Source organism: Oryzias latipes, chromosome 7 (assembly GCF_053564925.1).
Source record: "Oryzias latipes strain Hd-rR chromosome 7, Olatipes_Hd-rR_3.1".
Classification (NCBI taxonomy): Eukaryota; Metazoa; Chordata; class Actinopteri; order Beloniformes; family Adrianichthyidae; genus Oryzias; species Oryzias latipes.
Window position 1 is genome coordinate 27699410 of NC_136243.1, and position 23360 is coordinate 27722769.

General features: G+C 38.1%; 1 protein-coding gene across 11 annotated transcripts in view; it reads left to right on the plus strand.

Moving 5' to 3' along the window:
- kazna (kazrin, periplakin interacting protein a) overlaps positions 1 to 23360 on the plus strand; it is a 172509-nt gene that overhangs the window by 54737 nt on the left and 94412 nt on the right. The window contains exon 1 of one of the 11 annotated variants that reach the window (XM_078949910.1): positions 18877 to 19127. The exons of 8 other annotated variants lie outside the window; for them this stretch is intronic. In XM_078949910.1, the coding sequence (XP_078806036.1) occupies positions 18950 to 19127 (178 nt within the window). In that variant the 5' untranslated portion in view covers positions 18877 to 18949. Of the gene's footprint in view, positions 1 to 18876; positions 19128 to 23360 lie in introns of those variants that run through there. 2 more of the 11 variants (XM_078949914.1, XM_078949912.1) reach the window with 2 other exon arrangements.

Below are 23360 nucleotides of genomic sequence, written 5' to 3' on the forward strand. Positions count from 1 at the left end.
TTCAAAGTGCTGGTGAAGCATTGCTTTGACATTGCAGCAACACTGAATGGAAAGGGCAAAGGGATGCTATGTTCTTGGCCTAAAGAGATCGCATACAGTGTTTACAGACATGAGTCAGTGGGAGTTCAGAGGCACACATGATGCTAAGGTACCTATCTAATAAACACTTCTGTCTACCTCCCACATTTTGTACTTGACTTTATTTCTTGTTTGTATTGCGTATTGAGTTATCACTGAAACTAAGACTATTTCTCACATTTCTTTCTGAAGCTGTAATCAAACAGTTTGAAAACATTGTAGCGTTTTTCCCATGATGGAGTACACATAAAAAGAATATTAAGATTAACCCTTAAGAACACATGAGTGTAACCGAAACATATCAGAAATTGATCTGTGGTCCACTAGGTTTGTTGTAAAATGCACTTAATTTTATTTTTAAGAAAACAAATGGGTTAAAATAGAATTTGAGAATTTCTTTATTCAAATCGTTGTGAAATAAGGAACAGACAAAAAAAGCAGTTGGGAAAAGTTTGTAGCTGTTACAGAGAAGCTACAATCGGCAGACCACAATCTGAAGCATTCACTTACAGAAAATGGATCCGTGTATGTCTTTGTTTTCCTCGTCTGAGCTGATATTTGGCTCAATACATCTCGTATATTGCTCGCCAATTCTGTTCCACCTGTAATTTTACATTGGGAGTGTGAAGGGCTGTAAGCTAGCAGGAGAGTGTGTAAACAGATTGGTGATGGGAACTGGGGATGGGCTTTACTCCGTGGCAACAGTCCCGCCTGCAACTCGGTGGTGAATTTCTAATGAACTACTACTGCTCTGCAGAAACTATGTCCCAGAAAACGACAATGGTTTTTCAATTTTGGCTAAAAGACCACCAGGAACGCTTTAAAATAGATAAAACGATGATTGGAGTGGGACTCAAACACCAATTCTGCAGGTTACTAGATTCATATTTTTTTAATAACCATTGAAAGGAAGATTTTGATAAATATTTTTGAACCTGTGATCTTTGAAAAAGTTTCAGACATTTATACATGAAGTTGGAAAATATGAATATTACTTACTTGTGTTGTTTCTTTCTTAAACGGCTGTATCAGCAACTACACAAAACTATTTCTGTGTTTTGCACTACGCCAAGACTGTGCGTTGCTTAAATAAATACTCAGCCTCCAGTTGTCCATCTATCAGCATGAAGTCTATCCAGCCAGTTGGTGCCTGCTGGGTTGGAGCAGAACGGCCAAGCCTGTATGTCACAGTGGTGGCAGGTGGGCTCCACCATCAGGTATCATAATGCCTGCTGGCACGGATGGGGCTGTCACACAGTCACATGCTGGAGGAGAGACTGAGCATGTGTGACAGGAAAGAGAAGGGGGCCTCTTCAGACACGTTGATACCTACTTTGGAAAATCTGAAGAATCTTCCACCAAGAAAACCAGAATGGACCTGCCATATGAGTCCACTTGTACTGTTATGTGAAGCTTTAACTGAGACCAGCAAATGTGTGTTCTGTGCAAAGCTCTGCATCATTCTGAAAGACAGAAGAGATAACTCACATTGATGTACTTAAACTGATTCGCACATAGTCAAAATGAGGTCTTTCCTCATGAGGAACTAAGCCCGCATCATTAGATTCACCAGGTTACATAAAATACATTTATTTCAGAACTTCCCTGCTATTTCCAAAAAAAACTAGGAGTTTAAAGATTGATTTCACTTCAGAAAAGTAAGAAATGAGTCATCCCTTATGTTTGCCCCTATAAAGATAGCCAAACCTCTAAATATAGACACAAACATTTAACGTTTAAGAAAATAATTGTTCAAACTTGAAGAAACAAAATAATCTGCTAATGCGGTAGGCACTTTCTAGCTTATGAATGTTCTGAACGCGAGGTCCCTTTAAAAGTAAGATGAGAGATGCAACTCTGACTGAAAATTCTGAAGCAACACTTAAAAAATGTGCATCAGTGGGTAAAACTCAAAGAATTTGACTGATATCACAAAGATGAACAGCGCATGTAACCAAAACACACCAAATAATATCTTGTCTCTGCCTACATTCTAACAGCTTTTTCTTGTAACTTTAACAAGCTTCTTATATCATCCAGTCTTTAAAGAAAAAGAAAAAGCATCAAATCCCTTTATCCCCCCATGGGTGTACTTCTTTTTTATTTATTTTTACTCTTTGCCTTTTTCATTTTGTCTTTATTATTTTTCATCATGCCCCAGAGTGTTTGTGTATTTTGAAGCCAACGTATTTCCATTGGTATTTCAAACTCTTAAATGTTTTGTTTAGTTCCATGAAATGACAAAACCCCAGGATTTGCAGAGAATTGGCCTCTTTGAATTTTGTACCCTGCTATTTGCTCTTTGAAAAAAAAACCCCTTTGTTTAATAATTTCTATGCTCAGGAGAAGATTATGATGTTGTCAGAACCCTTCTCTCTTTTTTTTGTGAGTTTGAAAGCTGTTCTTTAAACCTTCTTTTATGTGGATCTCTGAATTTTTGGAACTACTATACTGTTCTGGTCTATTCTTGCAAGACAACAAAAGAAATATTGATGTTCTCTTGAAAGAATGTTTCATTGTTACCCCACAGACATTCAGGCTCAACTTATATCTACAAATATCTCTTCCTGTAAATTCCCAATTGATTATCTTTTGTACTATTTTCAGTGTTCCCAGTGACTATGCCATTTTTAGCCAAAATATAAAAAACAAACAAAAAGAACTGTTGTTTTCTAGGATGTAATTCCTGCAAAGCGGCCATAGGTTTTAAGAAATTTGCCTCAAAGTTGTGGGCAGGACCGCTGGCATGGAGCAACCCCACCCCCACTTCCCATCACTAGTTACACGGTTTCTCACTAGCTTACAGCCCTCACAACCCCAATCTACAATGCAACAAAGATAGGGAGCAATATTGGAGCTATCCAGCCGTAGAGTTTTCAGCCAGCTCAAACGGGGAATACTAAGACGTACATGGATTTATTTGTCTACAAGTGGATACTCCAGAAATGCGTGAGGCAGGGAGCTTGTGGATCGCCCAGTGTTTTTTCTACGTCTCAAGTAAGCTCATCGAGTTGACTTTTTTTTTTGCCTCTCCCTGATTTACAACAATTTGAATTAAAGAAATATTTAGAAATAGAAATTTGCTTAATTAGCCCAATTAGCTTAATTTTCTCTAAACGTATCCTCTGTAATTAGAAAAAAGCCACAAGGACATGTTAAAGAGAACATCAACCAAATTTGCATTGGTATTGAAAGGAAAATTCCCTTAAAGTGCTTTTGCATTGCCTTTTTTGTATTAGAAATTGTTGTGTCCTACATAATGAAATTTGTTCTGACAGGTACTCTTTCAGGCTAGATGTAGCTCTCAAGTGATTCAAGCAAAGAGGCATTTGTCATATTTCCACTCCAAACAGAACGAGTTCATTCAAAGTTGAAAAACCAGTATTTTTGTTTCTTCTGAGTGATATTCTTTCAACCTCTAGAGTCTAAATTCTCTGATAAAATAAATTTGACTAAAGCTTGCTGATTTGAAAGGAAGACATGCTGTGGTTTTTAAAAATGACCTGAGGTTGCACATAATAAACCGCCCAAATTAGTCCATTTACTGGGGGATGTGTTTCACATCATTTTTAATAGTAAAGGTATAGCTAATTTAAATATTGCAAGTTGCTTTGCTGTATTTCTAGAAGAAGATTTTTGTTATTTGCTGAAATATAAAAATAACTATTCTCAGTTAAAAGCGATGCAGAGGATGTTTGAATGGATTTTGGCAGTAAAACTTGTAGACAATACGATAAAAATACCACTGATTTAGACCTGGGAGACTTTGTCTAATTTAAGTTAATTGCTGCATTAGTAGCAGGCAGGCTCTCTCAGAAGAGGCCACATACACTTCATTTCTTTTTTGCAGAGGGCCATGTAAAAGATATTTAAAAACATTTAAAACCAAACCAAAACAGAACAAGCACCATTTTGAGCTGGGTGATCGTTTCTTGCTTAAGACATTTTGTGTAAAAAAAAAAAAAAGTCAAGAAAATTAAATCTTATGTTGTTTTTCAAACTCACATTATTGTGGACAAAGTAAAGGCATTTAAATTGACATTTCATTTGATTATTGTTAATTTAACCCCCACATAGCTTTATTGGTTGAATGACGGGACCAACTCCTTAATTTTTAGTTTGCAATGAATAAATCTACAGAAAGTCTTCTAAAAGTCAACATAGGTTCTGTGTCTCTTTTCATTAGCTGTTTTAAATAGTGATCAAAAGTCTGCAACAGGGAATTGATCCAAGCTCAGAATGAAAGCCCGGTTCTAATCTTTTGGCAGATCTAGATCAAATCTGGACTGATAATTGAACAATGGGTCGGGGTTTTATAAAAAAAGAGCCAAAGTACAGGCCTCTGCGGGTTGTAGTTGAGAGGGTGAAAATTGAAACTCTGGTGTGGACACTGGGATGGAAAGATCCACATGGGGCCGTTTTTTCTGCAGTTTACCATTGATATCTGGTTGGATTTTGCCTGGGCAAAGGTAGAAAAAAACGACAATATTTCTCAGTGGAGAAAATGGATCAGCAGATGGGTGGGTTTGCTGTAATCTGATCCACTATGCTTCTTCATTTTCTTTTTGATTCAAAAGCTTTTAAATATTTAAGATGAAGCCTAAATATCTCCTTTTTTTAATTAAACAGTCCACCATGAGTTAGTTGTGCACAGTGATTGATTAAAGGTACCTGTTGTAAGTCAGCTTGTGGATGTATTTTCATTTTCACCCCACATTTGTGTTGGTGTTCAAATTTAGTCAGTGTGTGAACATGTGTGTGTTTTTTCTAGCTCTGCAGCTCAGTGATGGACTTGCGACAGGTTGAGGCCGTAGCCCGCTGCTCCTCCGATGACAGCTGGGATAGACACCATCCCATCACCAACCCAAAGCAGTGTGCAGAGGGCACAAGAATAGATAGAAGGGCTGACAGATACTTAAAGCTTTTTTTTTCAAGTAACAAATATTAACATAACAAGAATGCGATAAGAAAATCGGTTCTGTGTACATGTAAAAAACCAGAGAAAATCAGCTTTTCATGTCAGTTTTTCATCAATATGCACCAGTTTACTTTCATAAAGTATTGTGTAATGGCACAAAGCCGCTTTGCTCCGCATCAAAATAATTTGATATATGTCGATTGCATAGGCACTTCAATGCTATTTAGCATTGCAAATCAGTAATTTCTCCACTTCAGAATCCGCTGGAATTACCTTTATCGTGAAAAACCGGTTTAAGTGTCACGTTATTCATTAAAAAAAAATTCTAGGAATTCTTCATTTATAACTTCGTAATTCCATTAATTTTTATTGGCCGAATCCAAATTTTTCCCTCACCCCTCAAGCTTCTCCCTATCCCCTCAATTTTTCAAAGCCCTCCGCCGCGCAGGTTTCTGCGGCGCGCTGTGCCACAGATGAGAAACGCATTTTCTCACTGATGTTATGCATTTTCCAAGTGCAGTACTCGCTAAAGTGGATCACCGGCGACTTTTGATGACGTCATCGAATGGTAGTGATGTCCGAATTAGATGGATAAATGCAGGAGTATGCAGAAGCTATTGGGGTAGGGGAAGAATTTGTATTCGGCCTAAGATCGGCGCTACTGCAGACAGTTTCTAATTCTGTGATAAATATGTTTGAAACTGCTGAGCAATATTGTTCAGTGAATAATGCAAGAATTGTTGTGGAAATCATCTGTTTGGGTTTTAACAAGACAAAAATAAACAGGCAAACAGCCCAAAAAATGAACAGCCATCCATTCATATTTGGCAAGCCACTCAAACACTACAACACTGAAGCAGCACAGAGCTGCTGATGCTTTACATGGTGACAAGAAAGACTTGCTGAAATGAAGAGCTGTCACAAAGAAACTATTGTTAAAGTGCATACAATACAATCAGGATACATCCTTGTTATCGTGAGAAATGACCTGAAAAATTGTATTTTTTTGTGTCTGGATCCAAATAATAAGCTGCTTATATTAGATTGTAAATCTTTTGGATCAGTAAAGAGAATCCTGGCTTTACATTTACCCTCAAACAGGGTCTTTAACTGACTGATAGACTGCAAAAGTCTGGAACTTTTTAATACTACACGGATATTGACATGTCCAAGGTATTTTTTATTTTTTTAAACTATTTTAATAGATAAATAACTTTGTCTTTTAAATATTTTTTGGAATTATTTGTCAGATCATATAACGTCTGCGTTCTTTTAGATCCAAAGGGTGTAGAAAAATACATTTTGTGCAGGTTTACTGCTCAAATATTGGTATGCTTCTTGGGGTGTCTAAGAACTGCTCTCCCACTTATGTTGTGCACAGTGATGCTGAAATGTAGCATTGATTTATTGATTGTTGCGGTCCTGGAGTTCCTACTCTTCAGTACTTTTGCTGCACTCAGTGTCACTGTCAGGGAGGGGGAAGTATGAAAGGAAACTTAAACACTCTTTTTTTTATTTTTTAAAGAAATACACCTTAGAGGAATTGAAAATTTGGGACCTCTTCTATAAACAATAAATGTGGCGTCTGCCATGAATCCATCTGATTATAATCAGGATGATTAAAGAATATTTGGAAGGGAGAAAGCTTCAGTATAAAACTACATTAGCATGTGCTTCGAGCCATTCTTATAGCAGTGTGTGAGCAACAGTGAAAATAATGTTTTTTTGGTGTTTTGAACATGTTCTTGTGGAATTTTCCTCATAAAGGACATACAGTATATTAAGAAAATGAGGCTAAAAATTTTGTTTCAGAGCATTTCTTTAATTTAATTTGTTGTGAATCAGGAGCAGATGAAAAACACAGTTAGAAACAGCTTGTAACTGTGACCAAGAAGCTACAAACAGTAGCCCACAAACTCCCTCCACTACTACATTCCAGTGCATTAACTAGATCCATGTGCATCTTTGTTTTCCTCATCCAAGCTGGCATTTGGCATCAATACTTTACGCCTCAATGGCTCAGATATAGCTGGCCAGTTTCGTTACAGCGTTAATGTTAGGTTGGTGCTGTGAGGGGCTGTAAGCTATCGGGAGAAACAGATGGATCATGGGAAATGAGAGCATGCTTGCTCCACCCCAACAGTTCTGCCAACAACTCAGAGGTGAATTTCTAATGAACTCCTGCCGCTCTGCAGACACTGTTGTAGAAAACAACACAGGTTTCTTGATTCTGTCTAGAAATGGTATAAGTAGGATTTTAATAGACTTCAGATTAATTTTGCTTTCACACAAAACTGGAAACTAACTTACATTTTCTGATTGTTTTTTCTGTTTTTCTAGTTTGCAGAGTTTATTTGTAGCACTTCTTTATGTTGGGAAAAGTGCAGGTTTGAACTTACTTAAATGTGTTGAGAAAATGAGATGTTTGATGGCTATTGGACTCCTGGAACTCATGACAGGTATTTTCTGGCAATTTATGTGCAAGAAGGTGTATTCAGACTGGGAATACCGTTTGGTCCGTCAAGGGGACTTTCCTGTTCTGGACTAAAGCTTGCTTACTTCGGCCACGGTGGCCTTTTTGCTTCAGTTGCAACGCTCCAAGAACGGATTGTATTCAGACTGAAGAAACTCAGAACGAAGCGAAGCTCAGTCTGATTGGAAACGAACAAAGACCAGGCTTAAAAAATGGGTCAGAGAGTGGTTCCTGGTTCCGGACCTGGGTTCGCTTGGGCCGTGGTGCAGCGTTAGGGCGGTCGACCCATGATCGTAAGATTGCAGGTTTGATTCCCGCCTTGCACGCCCATGAGTCGAAATGTCCTTGGGCAAGACACTGAACCCCACCTTGCCTCTGGTGGTAGACGGGCGCCTGTGTTTGGCAGCGGAGCCGCCACCAGTGTGTGAATGTGTGAGTGAATGTGTGTCACTGGGTGAATGGGTCCTTGTAGGAAGAAAGGCGCTATATAAGTATACGCCCTTTCGCTTGGGTGTATTCAGACTAAAGATTTGTTCCAGATTATTGGGGAAAATGAACTCTGGTTCACTAAGTCAGGGGTCGGCAACCTGTACCTCTCAAAGAGCCATTTTGATCAGTTTCCCACTGAGATGAAAGCACAGGGACGCAGTGGGGTGTTAGAAAAAATTTTTTTTGCAGATATTTCACGATAGTTCATTTGGCAATACTTGTATTGATTCAAAATGTTGTCAGGATATTTATTTAATTATTTATTTTAATTATTTATATTCTTTATGAGCGTGATGTTTCCTTTGATCTTTTGTCTATTTTCCACAACCTTGAATAGACTTTTCCGTCTTTCAAACAAATTCACTTTGACGGAGACTCGTTTCTATTTTTTTTCTTCAAATCCAGTAAACCCAATAAACTATATTAATTTTATGGATGACATTTATTTTTAATTAGGAAGCAGCTGTTAGTTTGTCTGGAATCATAAGCAGTGAGTCTAAGCCCCCCCCCCCCGCCTCTCTACCTGTTCGTTGTTGTCCCCCGCATGGGGAAAAAAAAAAGGCTTTTTTTGGGGGCGTTCATGTGTCCGCTACGAGATCACCACTGACTGTCTTTCCAGAAAAACTTTCCATCCCATGACAGACTCTTGTCGGCGTTCACAGCTGCAGACACACCCTCGGCGCTACCCGACGGTGGTCTTTAGCATGAACACTTATTGATTTATTGACTTATTTTTTATGTCAAACCTTCTTCCTTTCTCATGGATTCCAAATGCATTCCATATGTACCTTTGATCCCGTTTGTTATCTAGTCCCATTAAGACGTACTCCTACAATTCCATTTTCAGTAAAAATACCGGCTTTTGATTCAGCAGCTTGTTGCTACAGGATCAAAGCCACATTCTGAGTGTTTGCCTCAAGTCCAGTGGCACAGTTACCCTAACCGCATGATAGCTTTATCAAAGCTCATGCACATGCCTCAGCATGAGTCTACTCAAACCCTTTTAAGATGTTAACGGCTCCACCAAGAATTGGGCCAGCCACTATTCAGAAAATCTTCAATGCGATTTCTGTAGAGGGATTTTTTTGTTATACATAAAGGTTTTGTCAATGTGTTTACGCACACACAAGAAATGAACGGCTGGCAGCGTGCATTTCGCTTAGGGCGCTGAAAAAAAGACTTTACTCATTAGGATTCAGCAGTGGCCACTGGGTAAGGTTTATATGAGAAGAACTGATTAGACAAAAAAGAATGGAACGTCAGAAAAAGATCAAAACGGGACTTTACTCTGGTGTGGTGGTGGGGAGTGGGAGAGGGAGTGTCGGCCCCTGTAAGCCTGGACACGCTAAAAGGAGCTGTCTGACTGGATTACTGATAGAGAGGCGCCCATGAGAATGATAGTGATGGTGAATGAACTAGCTAGCTAATGATGGGAAGTATTAGGGAATGCTGATAGGCGTGCAACGGGGCCTTGGATGTGATTGGAAAGGATGAAGATTACAGACACCCTGAAGCTTTTCTCTGCTTCCCTTTTTATTTTACTCCATCTCTTCCCTCCTGTTTAGTTTTTCTGTTGTGATTGCGATCAGAAGGGAGATAAGACCCACGATCCTTCTATTTTCTGCTCCATTAGTTTAACTTGTTTCATGCAGCCTGTTGGTGCCAGTGGTCGAGTGGCTGCCCATACTTTTGCCTTCATCATCTTTGCTCTTTTTTATGCCTTTTTAATTTAACACCATCACAGCTGATGCTTTAATAATGTTGGTTTTGGTTTGCAGTATTTAATATAATTTTATTCTTTTGATTTGTGACCTGATTAGAATGAAAGTAGAGCATTTGCAGTTCTAAACAAGGCCCCTTGGAAATGTTACATCCTGGAATCCTTCAGTTTTTTTGTTTTTTATAGGTGTTGTGTTCGCCCCATTAACCGTATATGAGAACTGGATTGAGTGAGTGTGACGTCACTCACAGAAAATGACCCTCCAATGAAATGACGTCAATTCAGTGGGCATTTTTTGCAGATGTCGCCATGTTGGAACCAGAAATCGGCAGTACGCGGTGATTGGTCCAAGTTGGTCTGAGTTTACATTTCCATGGTAACCACTCTCACCTATCAGAGGTGAGCTTGTTGGAAGGTCACACCCCTACCATTTGAAAGCGGAATCTGACAAACACTTTGAGCAGTTCAGGTAAAATCCCATACTTGTCAGTTAGGTCTGATAGGTCAGTTTAAAACTTGAATGACTAGCCATAAGGTAAAATTATAATGAAAAAAAAATGGATTTGCAATAACATGTTAAAACAGGTAGCAGAGCAGGAATGGTTATTCTGACAAATAGAATGACTGAGTAATAGCTGTTTTTTTCTCAATTGAATGTTGGCCTCTTGGAACCAGCGGGTACTTCCTGTTTGGAACGCCACGATGGAGGCCTCACCTTTTCCAATTCGCATGTACAGTCAATGGTTCCAGGTTTTAGCATGATAATTTATTGAATCAGATGATCTTAACCATCTTGGTGATATATTTCAACTTTATTGGATTTAAATTTATAATTAATATCTTCCAAACTTTGACTCAGTTGAACAAATTCCCCTCGTCTCTTTAGTCGACCATGAGCTGCATGCTGGTCATTCTGAAGCAATGTGATTGGATGACATTTAAGAAACATTGCATTTGGTCTAATCCTCCTTGCTTGTTTGCCTTGTTTTCACCCTTATATCATATCTATTTTATTTCTTTTGTATTTTTCCTTAGTCCATCTGTGACTCGCACTCTCAGAGAGACTGAATCGTTTATTTTTCTCTGATTATGTTTCCTGTTCTTGTATCTCTTCAAATGCATGGGAGGTTGAACCTCTGTACTTTATCTGGTAATGAGCCTGCAAAGTTCACGGCCTAAACTTTACAGTCTCCATGGCGACTGAGGGGAAGTTGCTAGAACTGCTTTTGGCTAGAAGACTTGGACTTGGGTAAACAATGGCGAGGTAAATCCAGGGGCTCAGTCTGACCGTAGAGAGCACACAGCTTTGAGAATGGCGTGGGTGCTTGTTGTTTTGTTTTCCCCCCTTTTTCCTTTCATTTCAGTCTCCCTTAGAAGACCCCCCCACCCCCCCCATGACTCATCACCCTATTTACTCTATTTTTCTTTCCTTTAATTTTTTTGCTTGAAGGGTTTGCTGGAGTAAACTTTCAAAATCTCAGCAGTGCACGTTTTTTTTTTTGTCTTAGCAGTAAAGTGTTTTTCTACCCTCTGCTGCACCATCTTAGTCCCTCTGCAGCTTGCCTTTATCTTCTTTGTGCCTCCTTTACAAACCCCACAGGCCACCTTCAGTTATTGTTCCAGTTAATTATTAATGTTCTTAATTTTAGACGAGGGAACAAATTTGCTAAGTGTTTTATTTATGCCTTGGAGCTCTGCCACAGCCGTTACTCCTTCAGTCTCAAGTCATTACTTGTTGGATAATTACATGCAGAGGCACCTGCCCACACGCTGAGCACAATTTCATTGTATGGGCTAACTCCTCCCTTCTGTGACTTTAGTGTATAAGATAAAATGTCAAACTTTTGTGTAAAAACATGATCAACAGAAGCAGTTGAAAAGGCATATGTCTTATCTCACACACTTACTCTTGTCAGATTTGACAATTTTGGCTAAGCGAGTATGGACCACTGTTTCATTCATTTGTCTTTGTGCTGGCCTGTGATGGATTGCTGACCTGTCCAAGTCTACACCCCTCTAGTCTGATGGCAGCTGGGAAAGGCTCCAATGATCCTGAACAGGAGGTAGTAAGTTTGGAAAATAGATGCTTGGATGGATTAGGGACAAAAAGCAAACAGTCTAATGAGACAAAACAGGCCATCAATGTTCAAGGTGGTCTTTATGCTATTAATTTGAGCTAGTTGAAGCTCTGGGGGCTCATCTAGACATGCAGGAAGTAGATAAACACCTTAATTTCTTTAAATATTTCAAAGTCTTAAACTTTGATAACAAATTGTATTCCTCTATTCAAATAAATCAGGAGCAGACAAAAAATGCAATTGAAAAAGATTGTATTTGTGACGTAGAAGATATGCTACACAAATTCCCCGCTCCGCTCCATTCTGATGCATCCACTTGTAGTTATTCCAAGTGCTGTTGTATTAAACACTTGCAAAAAGTAACCATGCAATGCACAAAAAATTCATCAGAACTGTCAGAGTTTAATAGACGTTGTTTTGTTGTGCAGTCTGAGGCTGGCCTTAGCCAGTGAAAAAACTGCAGAAAATCTTTACATTCATTTTTTTCTACTGTTAATAGAATTTTAGAACAATTCAAGATTCTGCTCCAGCTCTGAACTGGGCCCTCGGAAAGGAAGCTTCACTGTTTAAAGTGAATTGTGGAAAATTAACCCTGATAAAAGGCTGCTGACAAAACTGATGATTTCAATGCCATAAACACTTTTTAAATTTAAAACTGCAATGGGAATGTCTAATAAATAACAATGCAAATAGTCCTAGCTATTGATTACATCTCAATTGTGTATTAAATAAAGAACATTTAAAGCTGTCCATTTGCTGCTTGTCTGTATATAAAACTGTGTGGATTAGGGGTTAAAGGTGTCCTCCATTGACAGGTGAAAGGAATGCCACAATGTTGGGTGAACAGTTGCTATTTAAGGAGACACACGAGCATTGTGATTATTATTCTCCACTTCATTGTTACGTAATTCGTAAGCAAAATGACCTGATTTTCTTTATTCAGCCATTTTTGGTCGTTCTTGCTCTATCATATCAAAAAAAAAATAGTGTATACAAAAACCAACACATTAGTGCCCAAATGTGAGTCAAATCTGCCTGTATCAGACATGATGTGTATCATTTTATATTTTTGGACATCAACTATCTCCAGTGCTGCTGTCGGAAACAGTGATGTCACACACAGGTTTTGTGTCACTTGAAAAATGTGCTCAAATGAGTGTTGCTTTTTTATGTATAAATTCTTGATAATTTTTCTTTTAAGATTTGCACACAGATTTTGTCACAAACGGGGGGGGCCCAAAGCAAAAAAAAAAAAAAAAAACTGGTGTTGATACTCAAAATAAATAGAACCAAAAAAAGAGTTTGAAAAATGTCTGAAAGGGAAAATTTGAGTTTTGAAACTTAAAAAGAAATCAAGATTATATTAGACTTGCAGGAATCATCATTTTGTATTTATTTATTTTTTTTTTATTTTGAGTTTCAACACCAGTTCTTCAGCTTTTAGTTTCAAGTTGTTTTTCAGTTTTCAAAACCTTTGGCCCCACATTCCCACCTTCTTTATGGAGCATTGTGCATGCATCTCCAAGGCGCCTGGTTTAGTTTCAAGCAGAGAGCTGGGAAAATATTCAGGGGTCGGTTCAGGATGGTTTTCAGTCCCGGCTAGGCTGAATGTTTTTATACAGTCCCCAAGAGCTCAGTCTCCATAAACTAATCAAATCAACGATTGTTTTTACTTTTTAAATGGCAATTTGCATATCGTATAATGGGAAAGACCACACATTTGTTTACAGAAATAAAAAAGAAATTACCATTAAGGGTCAATTTAAATTATTTTTCCATTTATTATAGGAATTTTCATTATTAAGAGCATTAGCATTTATTGTAAGCCATCATTCATAAAATCTTCATTTTGATCCCTATATCTAGACTTTTTTTGACCATTATTTTTTGGTGTCAGACTTTATGCCTTAGATTTAATTGAATACCACTCTATATTTGAGTGAATCCACATATGTTTAGGTTACATTGGCAAAATAAATGGTTTTCTAAACAAATTGATATCTGACAAAAAAAATCAAATAATTATGGTGAAATGTGTTTCTGGCTGGTAAAACGGAGCATGCAATAACCTGCAATTGAACATGGTTGATAAATATAAGTACTATGCAGCAGATTTGACACTTGTAGCTGTCCAGATGGCAAATATTGTATCAAAATGCCATGGGTTTGTGCTCTAAGTCATGCATCTCACATTTTCAAGTGTCCCCCATTATCCCAGAATGCCACAGGGGAAAGAAAGCTAGTAAGGGTTGAGAGTAAGCTCAAAGCAGATTGTGAGATGAATCGGCTTTTACTGGAATCCTCAGTACATTTAACAGCGGATGGTAGAGTTTAGTGGAAAAGGAGGAAACACTGTTAAAATAAAGATAAAAGTAGATTCATTTTTCTGTTTTTCCCTGTTACATGTAGCTTTTAAAAGACAAAGTTTGATAAGTGAGGGCATCCCAGGAGTTAATCACTGTGTTCTTTTACATGCCTCTCTTCTGCTGCTCTTGTAAAAACCGACACAGTCTCTTAGAAACTAATTCAACTTCTTAATGTGAGAAGTTAACTTGATAAATGGCAAACAATAATGCATCTGTGCTATCCATTAGTCCCCGCTAAAACAGGCAGCCATCCACTGCATCTCAAGCAGATGAGGCTTTTAGCAGCTTAAACCAGGACACACGCTGGTTCTCAGTTTATGGTTTGAAAACTAAAATTAAAATGTTTCAGCCACATAATCTTAAAAAATAAAAAAAGGTAATTAAAATTTAAAAACTTAATTCTAGTTTACTAATTATTTTGTTTGATATAATCCAGAATTTGCCTCAGATTTAGATAAAATCCTTTAACAAACTGTTAAACCAATTAGAAACAGAAGGAGTGAGAAGATATCAACACACTCCTGTCCATCAGACTATAAGTCACTAACAGTTTAAAGTGGGATACTTCTTTTCTCAATCAAAAATGAATTTCAATTGAATCAGCAAAAAGTGTGAAAAAAAACAAAACGAGGAAAGGTGTTTTAAGGAGTTCACGTCAGGAGAATTTGCCATTACTTATTTTAAATATTTTAGACATATTGAACTGATACAGAATACAACCCCAGCAATTCTTTCTTCTAATATGGATATCAGAACTTTAGTCTGCAGTGCCCACATGGGCATAAATACAAACTTAAATAGTCTGCACACAATGATTCACTTGTGCGTTGAGGCAAAATCAGAATGAGTTAAAGTCTAACAAACCACAAAATTAAAATAAAATAGCATACTTTAGGTAATAATCTGAACAATATATGGTAAGTTCCTATTGTTCAAAATGAATCTCTCCTAGGAGGCAGGAACAGAATAAAAACTCATGCATGTTTGTGGGATTTGAAACAAAGCTGGTTCCCTAAAAGTGTATCAGCTGATCTGACTTAGCTTTCATTCTTTCTTCTGTAAGGTTTGATGACTTGTGATAAAGTTCTTATGCATAGCCGACCACCACACCCTGATCGTGGGATTAATAAAGTATTCACTCATTTTTACGTGTCATTTAGATGAATTCCTAATGCAGTATCAGCTATTCGAGTTTAAAAGTTGAAAGAATGCTTCAGCAATTTTACTGACACAATAAAATCAATGAAACCGACAACTTGCATCATTAACATTTTTAATCTTTTTTCTTTTTCTTGTAAGACCTCTCCATCCTTCATGTAGCCACTTGTCATCCCACATATGTCAGACCACCAAACATGCAGTTAAGCATTTAGCTGTCCATTTTGACGCTTTCTTCTCTGCCTTCTTTCAACATTTCCTGAGTTATGAATTGTGTTGGTAAGAGCGGAGGATGGAGTGCTGTGAAACGAACAACAAAAACTGTTGCAGTCTGAATGAGATCAGCTTACCTTTGCATTTAAGCCACGGTGGAAGCTTGAAAGACATGTTGAAACAAACATGAGTGGCTGGGTTGCCATGTGTTGGGTTGGAAATGTCCCACAGATTTCACCTCAGATTTGTGTGGATGTGAATTTGACTTAAAAATACACAGTTTTTAAAGTCTCTGATGTGTTTTTGGTGCTTTTAGCATGTTTTTGTAGCATTCTTTCATAATACATTAATAAAGACGAATAAGATTTCTGAGTATTTCTTTGTTCAATTTGTTGTAAAACGGGAGCAGACGAAAAAATTATGTTTGAAAAAGCTTGTTGTTATGGAAAAACTATAATCACCGGGCTACAAGCTATTACATCTATGCACGTCTTCCTCATCTGACATGGCATCTGGGTCCAAACTGTACAGCTGGGTAGCTCCACTATTACTCTCCAGTACTGTTGCAATAATATTCGGTTAGGGTTGTGATGGGCTGTAAGCAAGCAGGATAAGCAAGGGATGATGGGAAAAGAATGCAGCCTTTTTCGTGCCAATATTCCTGCTCACGACTCAGAGGCGAACCTTTCATGAACTCCTGCCGCTCTGCAGAAACGATGTCCTAGAAAATCCCAAATGTTTTTTGGAGTTGGGCTATGAACAGCATAATCGTAATTATGGGACCACTGGGACGCCTTGACAATAGATCAAAAGATGATTAGAGTGGGTAGTTTTCCGAGATAGTTTTCAGACTACGAATGGAATAATGGATGAGTAGATCAGTAAATGGAGGGAAAAAAATATATTATGAAGTACCGGTAGTTATTTCTTGTGTAAAAAAAGAAAAGTCTGATTGAAGCAAAAGAATTCTTTGCCTCAGGTTTTTTTTCACCTTGAGGGCACGACTATGTGAAGCCGAAGGCTTTTTTTTTTAAGGTGAAAAAACACGGAATGTGTTCAAAAGAAATGCCCTTGCCTTTGCATCACCTTTGAAGCTTTGTACTCGTCAGTGTTTAAAGCTGGAGTAAAACCGCTCAGTCACTCTTCATTCAGAGCTTTAATGGATCATGAACAACTCAGCGTTTAGAAAAACAAAGCCAACATTTAAACTCTTAACTGCCCACTGCTCTTATGTGGCATTTATCTTAGTTAAACCACAGAGTTCCCTGACAAATGGAGGAAAAGAATAATTGCTTCAACTGGTCGGGAGTTTTCTTGAGCAGAACTTATGAGGAGAGAATTGAGAAAGAAAAAGACAAACTAATGGATGAAGTTGTGGGGCAGTGGGGTGCCGCTGGAGCGCTCATAGGCTTAAAGTCCCACTCAGGTTAACTTTGGTACATTGTAAAAGCGTTCCCAGTGCTCTTTTAATATTGATTATGCTGTTTTTAGCCAAAATTTAAAAAAAGTATTTGTTTTTTATAAGGTTCCTGCAGAGCGTCAGTAGCTCATTAGAAACTCTTTTTCTAAGGACCTTTTTTTTTGTCTGTTCTTGATTCACAATGATTTGAATAAAGACATACTCAGAAGCACAGTTTTTAATCTTAAATTCTTCTACAAACGTCCTCCAGCAGCAGAAAAATACTGGAAGAACACTTAAAAAAACACCAGAAACACAACTTTCATCTGAGTGGGTCTTTAAAGAATAGTGGCTGCATTTAGATTAGAAAGGTTGTAAAATGTGACATTGATTTACATCATATACACCACTGCGCACCCACACACGCACCTGCACATGCACACACACACACACACACACACACACACACACACACACACACTAATAGGACAGAGAAGACAAATAACAAGGGGTTTGGCTCAACCGCAGTAACAGCTGCTCATGTCCGGTTACCAGCATGTTATCCAGCAGACTGTGGCCCTGGAGACACTATGCACGAGCCGGCAAGTGTGCTTGGTTGAAGCAGTGGGGGTTAAACATTCATTGTGCACAGAAAAACATGGTAGTGGACAGAAGTGGAGTATTTATATGAAGTATTTATCTAAAATGAAAGAAAACATGTGATGGACATTAAGAAGAATTGGCTTGTTTTGCTTGCATGGTATAATTTGAAGCTGAAAAGCACACACACACAACTACACATTTGTGTTTGTATGTTTTTGTGTGCGTGATCATTTCTAATATGAATACAGGACACTGTATTTCTGGAAGTTTTGATACCAATTGTTAACACCTTTATTTAAAACTTTAGCCTCTGTTTAGATAAAGCCCCTGGGCTAATCTTAGAGTTGAAATCCAGTCATCTTTTGATCTATTTGAAGTGTTTACATTGATCTTTTAAGCAGCTTTTAGCCAAAAAATATGGGGAAAAAAATACATTTTTCTCCAACATTGTTTCTGCAGAGCAGCAGTAGTTTATTAGTAAATTTCCCTCTGAGTTGTGGGCGGAACTGTGGGCAAGGATTAAGCCTGCTACCTTTACATCATCCATCTGTTTACACGCTCTGCCGCTGGCTTACAGCCCCTCACATCCCCAACCTTACATTAGCGGTAAAACAAAAACGGTGAGCAATATGGGAGCCATCCAGCAGTACAATCCTGAGCCAGGTGCCAGCTTAGACGAAGAAAACAAAGGTGTTGATCAGAAATGAGTAGAGGAGTCAGCTTGTGGCCTGGCGAGTGTAGCATCTATGTCACCGCTAACGGCTTTTTCAAATATCCTTTTTTTTGTCTGTCCCTGACTCTTAGCGATTTGGAAAGAAAAATACTAAGAAATGCAACTTTAAGCATTAAATGCCACAAGAACATGTTAAAAACACGCTAAACATGGTTTGGAGTGTGTATTTAACCAATCTGGGAAATTTTTGTCTGAGTTTTGACCCGTTGAGCCCATTGATGTAAATATGCATCAAGCTACTTCGATTCTAAACTTAATTTAGAATTTACGTGAAAAAGCAAAAGCACAAGTGACATTTTTTTTAAGGCTGGGAATAAATTCAGGTGCCAAGGGGCGAAATCTTATAGTTTAATTTGTTTTTTAGACCAATATGATAGAATGACTTGTTTTTTTTTGCTTAACTAAATTAATAATAAAACATTGCTGAATAGTGGCATTCCTGCTGGTTTTATTGATATGAAAATGCCTAAAACCTTAATATGCTGAGCTGTCTCCAGTTTTATGAACCTGTATGACCCGCTCTCCTGCTGTCTGGCCCCTGAGTGCTGTTTGTGTCCTGTTGTGGTGTGTGTGTGCCGATCTGGGCGTGTCTTCAGATGGTCATAAGGGAGACAATGAGAGGATGCCTTGAATGGAAACGCCAATATATACACACAAACCTGCGCAGAGGCGCAGTCACACAGAGATTAACGGGGTAAGCTTTGCTGCTCATCTGGGATAAATGCGGTCAGAGGGGGGGACAGCTGAGCAAACAGCTCCAGCAAGAGACACAGAGCAGAGTCAAGAAGGGAAGAGAGGAGCAGGGATGATGGACTATTCATCCCGCTTTAGTGCTGCAGAGCGGCTGCCACGCTGGATATGCATCAGCCCCGAACCTGGGAAAACGAGAACGGTTGGAGGTAATGGCTGACAGACTCAGTTCTTCCCAGAGATTGAGGAGGGCATTTTTTTAAAAGCTTCTCTACTCACTCAAGGACAGATATAGATGCCTGAGAAATCTTTGTCTTTTTTTCCGCTTTATTTAGTAGAAAAAGTGACTTAAAAAATGTTCCAGTTGAGCAACTTCAGTTCTTTTGCCATTGGGGGGTGTAATTTGTATAAATTTCAAAACTGTTTTACCAAAAAAGTGTTTTGTTGGTGGTATGATTGCAGAAGGTGTGACAGAGTGAGAGGAGTTGTGCATTGGATGACACGGGCACATTATGCTGGCACACGCAGCTTTGTTCAGTACATTAGGAGCCCAGATGGCTGGATTGTGTTGGGCGTTTAAAAACCAATGAAAGTTCTGTCATTCACAAAACAGTGACAAGTCCCTTAAATGCGCTACTGCAAAAAAAATTGCAGTAGTTGTTAAAATCGCCATGACCCATTTTGCACTTTCGATTCATTTGCCCAGAAGTGGAAGTTGAAATTTGTTTTTGTGATTCTTTTTACAGTAAGTGGACTAGTATGATGATTAGTCTTTTTAGTCTTTTTTATGCTGTGTTAAACTTGCCTTAACTTGATTATAATATTGTTTGTGTGTTTTACTTAATGAATAGGCAACTGAATAGCTGCCTTTCTACATGCGCAGAATTTCCTAAAAAATGTTTAAAAAAACACAATTTTGCAATTACACTGTTTCCATTAAATCATAATTATGAGAACAAACACAAACCAACTCACGCGATGTCATTCACAAACATGGTGACGGATGTGAAAAATACTTGGATTTACAGCAGGTACATTCAATTTCCTGCCACGGCAGTAGAGCTCGTCATCATCTATCAAAGAAGACGTCGTCTTATTCACGCCATGGAGCGGCAAGCTCCTTACACGTGGGAGCGGCTACGAATGAAGCTGTTTAGGAAACCGTGGTTGGTCATTTTACAGAGGAGCTATTGACACGCTCAACTTTTGATGAGCTGCGTGATGCTGTGGGACCTCCTGTGGCGCCCGCTGTGCAGTGCCCAAGGCAGCCAGTTCCTACCAGGAAGCACATTGACATTGCTATCTGACTTATTTATTTAAAAAAAAAAAAGTGTTTCTGTTGCAGTTTTGCAAAATATTTGCATTTCGATAGCCTCAAAAACCCTCTCCTCCAAAGGCAAAATCTTTTTTTTTTATAAATGCAATCAAAATAAATAAATAAAATAATATATATACATATTATTTTTTAAATTGTCATGTTTTCATTGGGCAATTATCACAAATCAAATTTTCCCAATTTCATAGTCAATGGAAACTGAGCTACTGACACTTTCTGGAATTTTTTGCAACATGTCACAATGACTATTCTATTCTATTCTATTCTATTCTATTCTATTCTATTCTATTCTATTCTATTCTATTCTATTCTATTCTATTCTATTCTATTCTATTCTATTCTATTCTATTCTGTTCTAATTAATTGCCAAAGAAAATAACTTTTGAAGGTTAGAAAGGGAAAGACAAATGTATATGTAAAATTGTAATAACAAATGAGGAAACTTGCCCCTCAACACAGAAAGGCAGCACTAATACAGAAGGCTCGAATCAAACTAGGTTTCAAATCAAACTGTGATTACAAAAATAAAGTGTTGTTTAGGTAGAGATTGTCCTTTCTTGTGCACATTTTAAAGAATAGCTAAATTGTTCATTTTTTGATCACTTCTTCAGTCTATCCAGATGCTTTAAAGACCCTCTGTAGGGGAAAATTGTGATGTTCTTGTAGCATTTTTCTCATTATGGAGGACATATATTGAGAAAATTAAGCTTAAAATAGCCTCTCGTAGTCTTTCTTGTTGTCAAAAAGGAGCAGACAAAAATTACAGTTTTAAAAAGATTGTATTCGTAACATTGAAGAAAAAATCAGCAGAACAATCAATTCTGATGCATTTACTTGTAGACGATTCGATTTGTGCACATCTTTTTTTTCCTTGTCTGAGCTGGAATCTGGATCAAAACTGCACGACTGGATACCTCCAATGTTGCTCACCATTTAATGCACCGGTAAAGTTAGGTAGGGGCTGTAAGCTAGCTCAGTTATGGTCGACGGGAAGGGGGGAGGTGGTTGCTCCTCTTTAACAAACCATGTTGTAGAAAATGACACAGGTTTTTTCACTTTGGCTAAAAAAATGCATAATCATCATTAAGAGACTACTGGAAAAGATTTTACAATAGATTAAAAGATGATTAGAGTAGGTCTTTAAGAAATCCCATGCAAAACTCACCCATGACCCGTTTTTCCTTTATTCCGTTATTCCACCAGACTGAAAATGCTGGGACAAAAGAAATTGCTATGCTATGTTCCTTCAGTTTGTTTGTTGTGGGTCTCGGCTGCTGTCACCCTTTCATGTTTGAATGAGGTTTTACATCTAAATGCAGAAGAGGGGTTTGTCAGCAGCAAGTTTGTAGGTATGTGAAGATGACAAAGAACATAAAAGCTTTTTATCAGACCGGGAATCAGAAATTGTGAGACAACCTTTTGATGTCACTTCTAGAAAGCTGACAGAAATATCCCATAAGTACTATACTTAGCTATTCACGATTGCAGCAAAACAAATACTGTTTCTGTCCTCTTCAAACGGGCACATGTTCTATTCATGTCTTAAATTTGAAGTCTTAATTTGTTTCAGCCTTGACACTGAGTAATATGCCAGATGAGGATCACCGCACAAAGACGGCACACATTTGTATGTCCAGAACAGATGGTTTCCCCATTGGTGCAGCTGAGAGGAAGCAGGAGGTTGCAGATGGTTGTCCATACCAGTTTACACATCTACATGTGAATTTTCTGCTTGTCCTCTAGTAGGTGTAAGTGCATGAACAATCAGTAACACTAAAGAACCTTGTTCTGTGACGAGAGCAATCATTTTGTCTTCCAGTGACACGTTGCCAGATAGGGGGAGCAGCTGATGGTTGTTATGGAACTCCCAGTGGTTCCCTGGCAGTGTCTTTTCAGTCCAGGCCCTGTCCCAGTCCCAAAGGGTTCTCCCAGTTAAATCAAATCAGCTCCCATGTCTGGATAATTAAGCTTCGCCAAATTGTTAATTATCCAGCGCAGAAAGAGGCGTTAAAGTAAATGGTTGTTAAGAGAGACTTCAGGATACTTAAGAGAATTTGGCTTTAGCATAAGATTTTGTTTCTTGTCCTACAGAAAAAACTATTCTTGTAAACTTTCTAGAGGAAGATTTGTTGCATTGTATTTATTTATTTAAATTAATTACTTAAATTATTTAAAGAGTTGCCAGATATTCCTAACTAACTTTATTTTATCAGCAAGAGCTGTGTCAAAGGTCAGCTACTGTAACCACCATGTACCTGCTTTGAAACATTGTTCTTTTCCACTTCCTTTTTAAAGAGAGTTTAGAGATGTGAAATGTGCCTCTGGTTCTGAGCCTTCATTCTGTTTCTCTGTCAGAAAATGACCCTGTCTGGCTATTTTAACAGACTTCACAGATTACATTTCCGCTGATCTGCTATTCTGGGAGTAGAACTGTTTTTGCGGTAACAGCCTTCTGATGGGAAATGCTCCCAAAGTCTTGGGTCACAGTGACTTTTGGGTCCACACAGCTGATGATGTCCTACAAATCTCCCCTTCATGTCTAAATGAGTGTAAAAAAATCAAATCTACATTTCTAATATTGAGTTTCACTTTGTTTTTTTTGTGTGAATAGAGATTGACCAACAAAGTGCTGCAGATTTCTCCATACCTATACTTGATTTATTCATTGCACAGATGTGAGCTTTTTTCAAGACAGTGATTTGAATAATAAAAAAAAGAAATACAATTTTAAGCTAATTCTCTTTATGTATGTCCTCCATTATCAGAAAAATGCCACAAGAACATATTAAAAACACCCAAAAGACTATTTTTTGTCAGAATGGGCCTTTAAAGACATGTGCAAACTGCACATGTGACTTTGTCCATGATGATTTATGTTTAACACCAACCACTGTTGTTGTAGAAGTTAAGGTATGTGGTTCACATCAGACTTTTCCTTAGATCACCTTCTCCTTTTGGCAGGAAGCTCACCTGAACTCTGGTTCAGCAACAACAAAATTCTTTGTTCATTTTAAAGTGAATCATGGTGTGGTTCATAACAGTGTGAATGCGGTTTACCATCATAGTCCCAGCTCATTTTGTGCAACATCTCCTTGAGATGAACGGT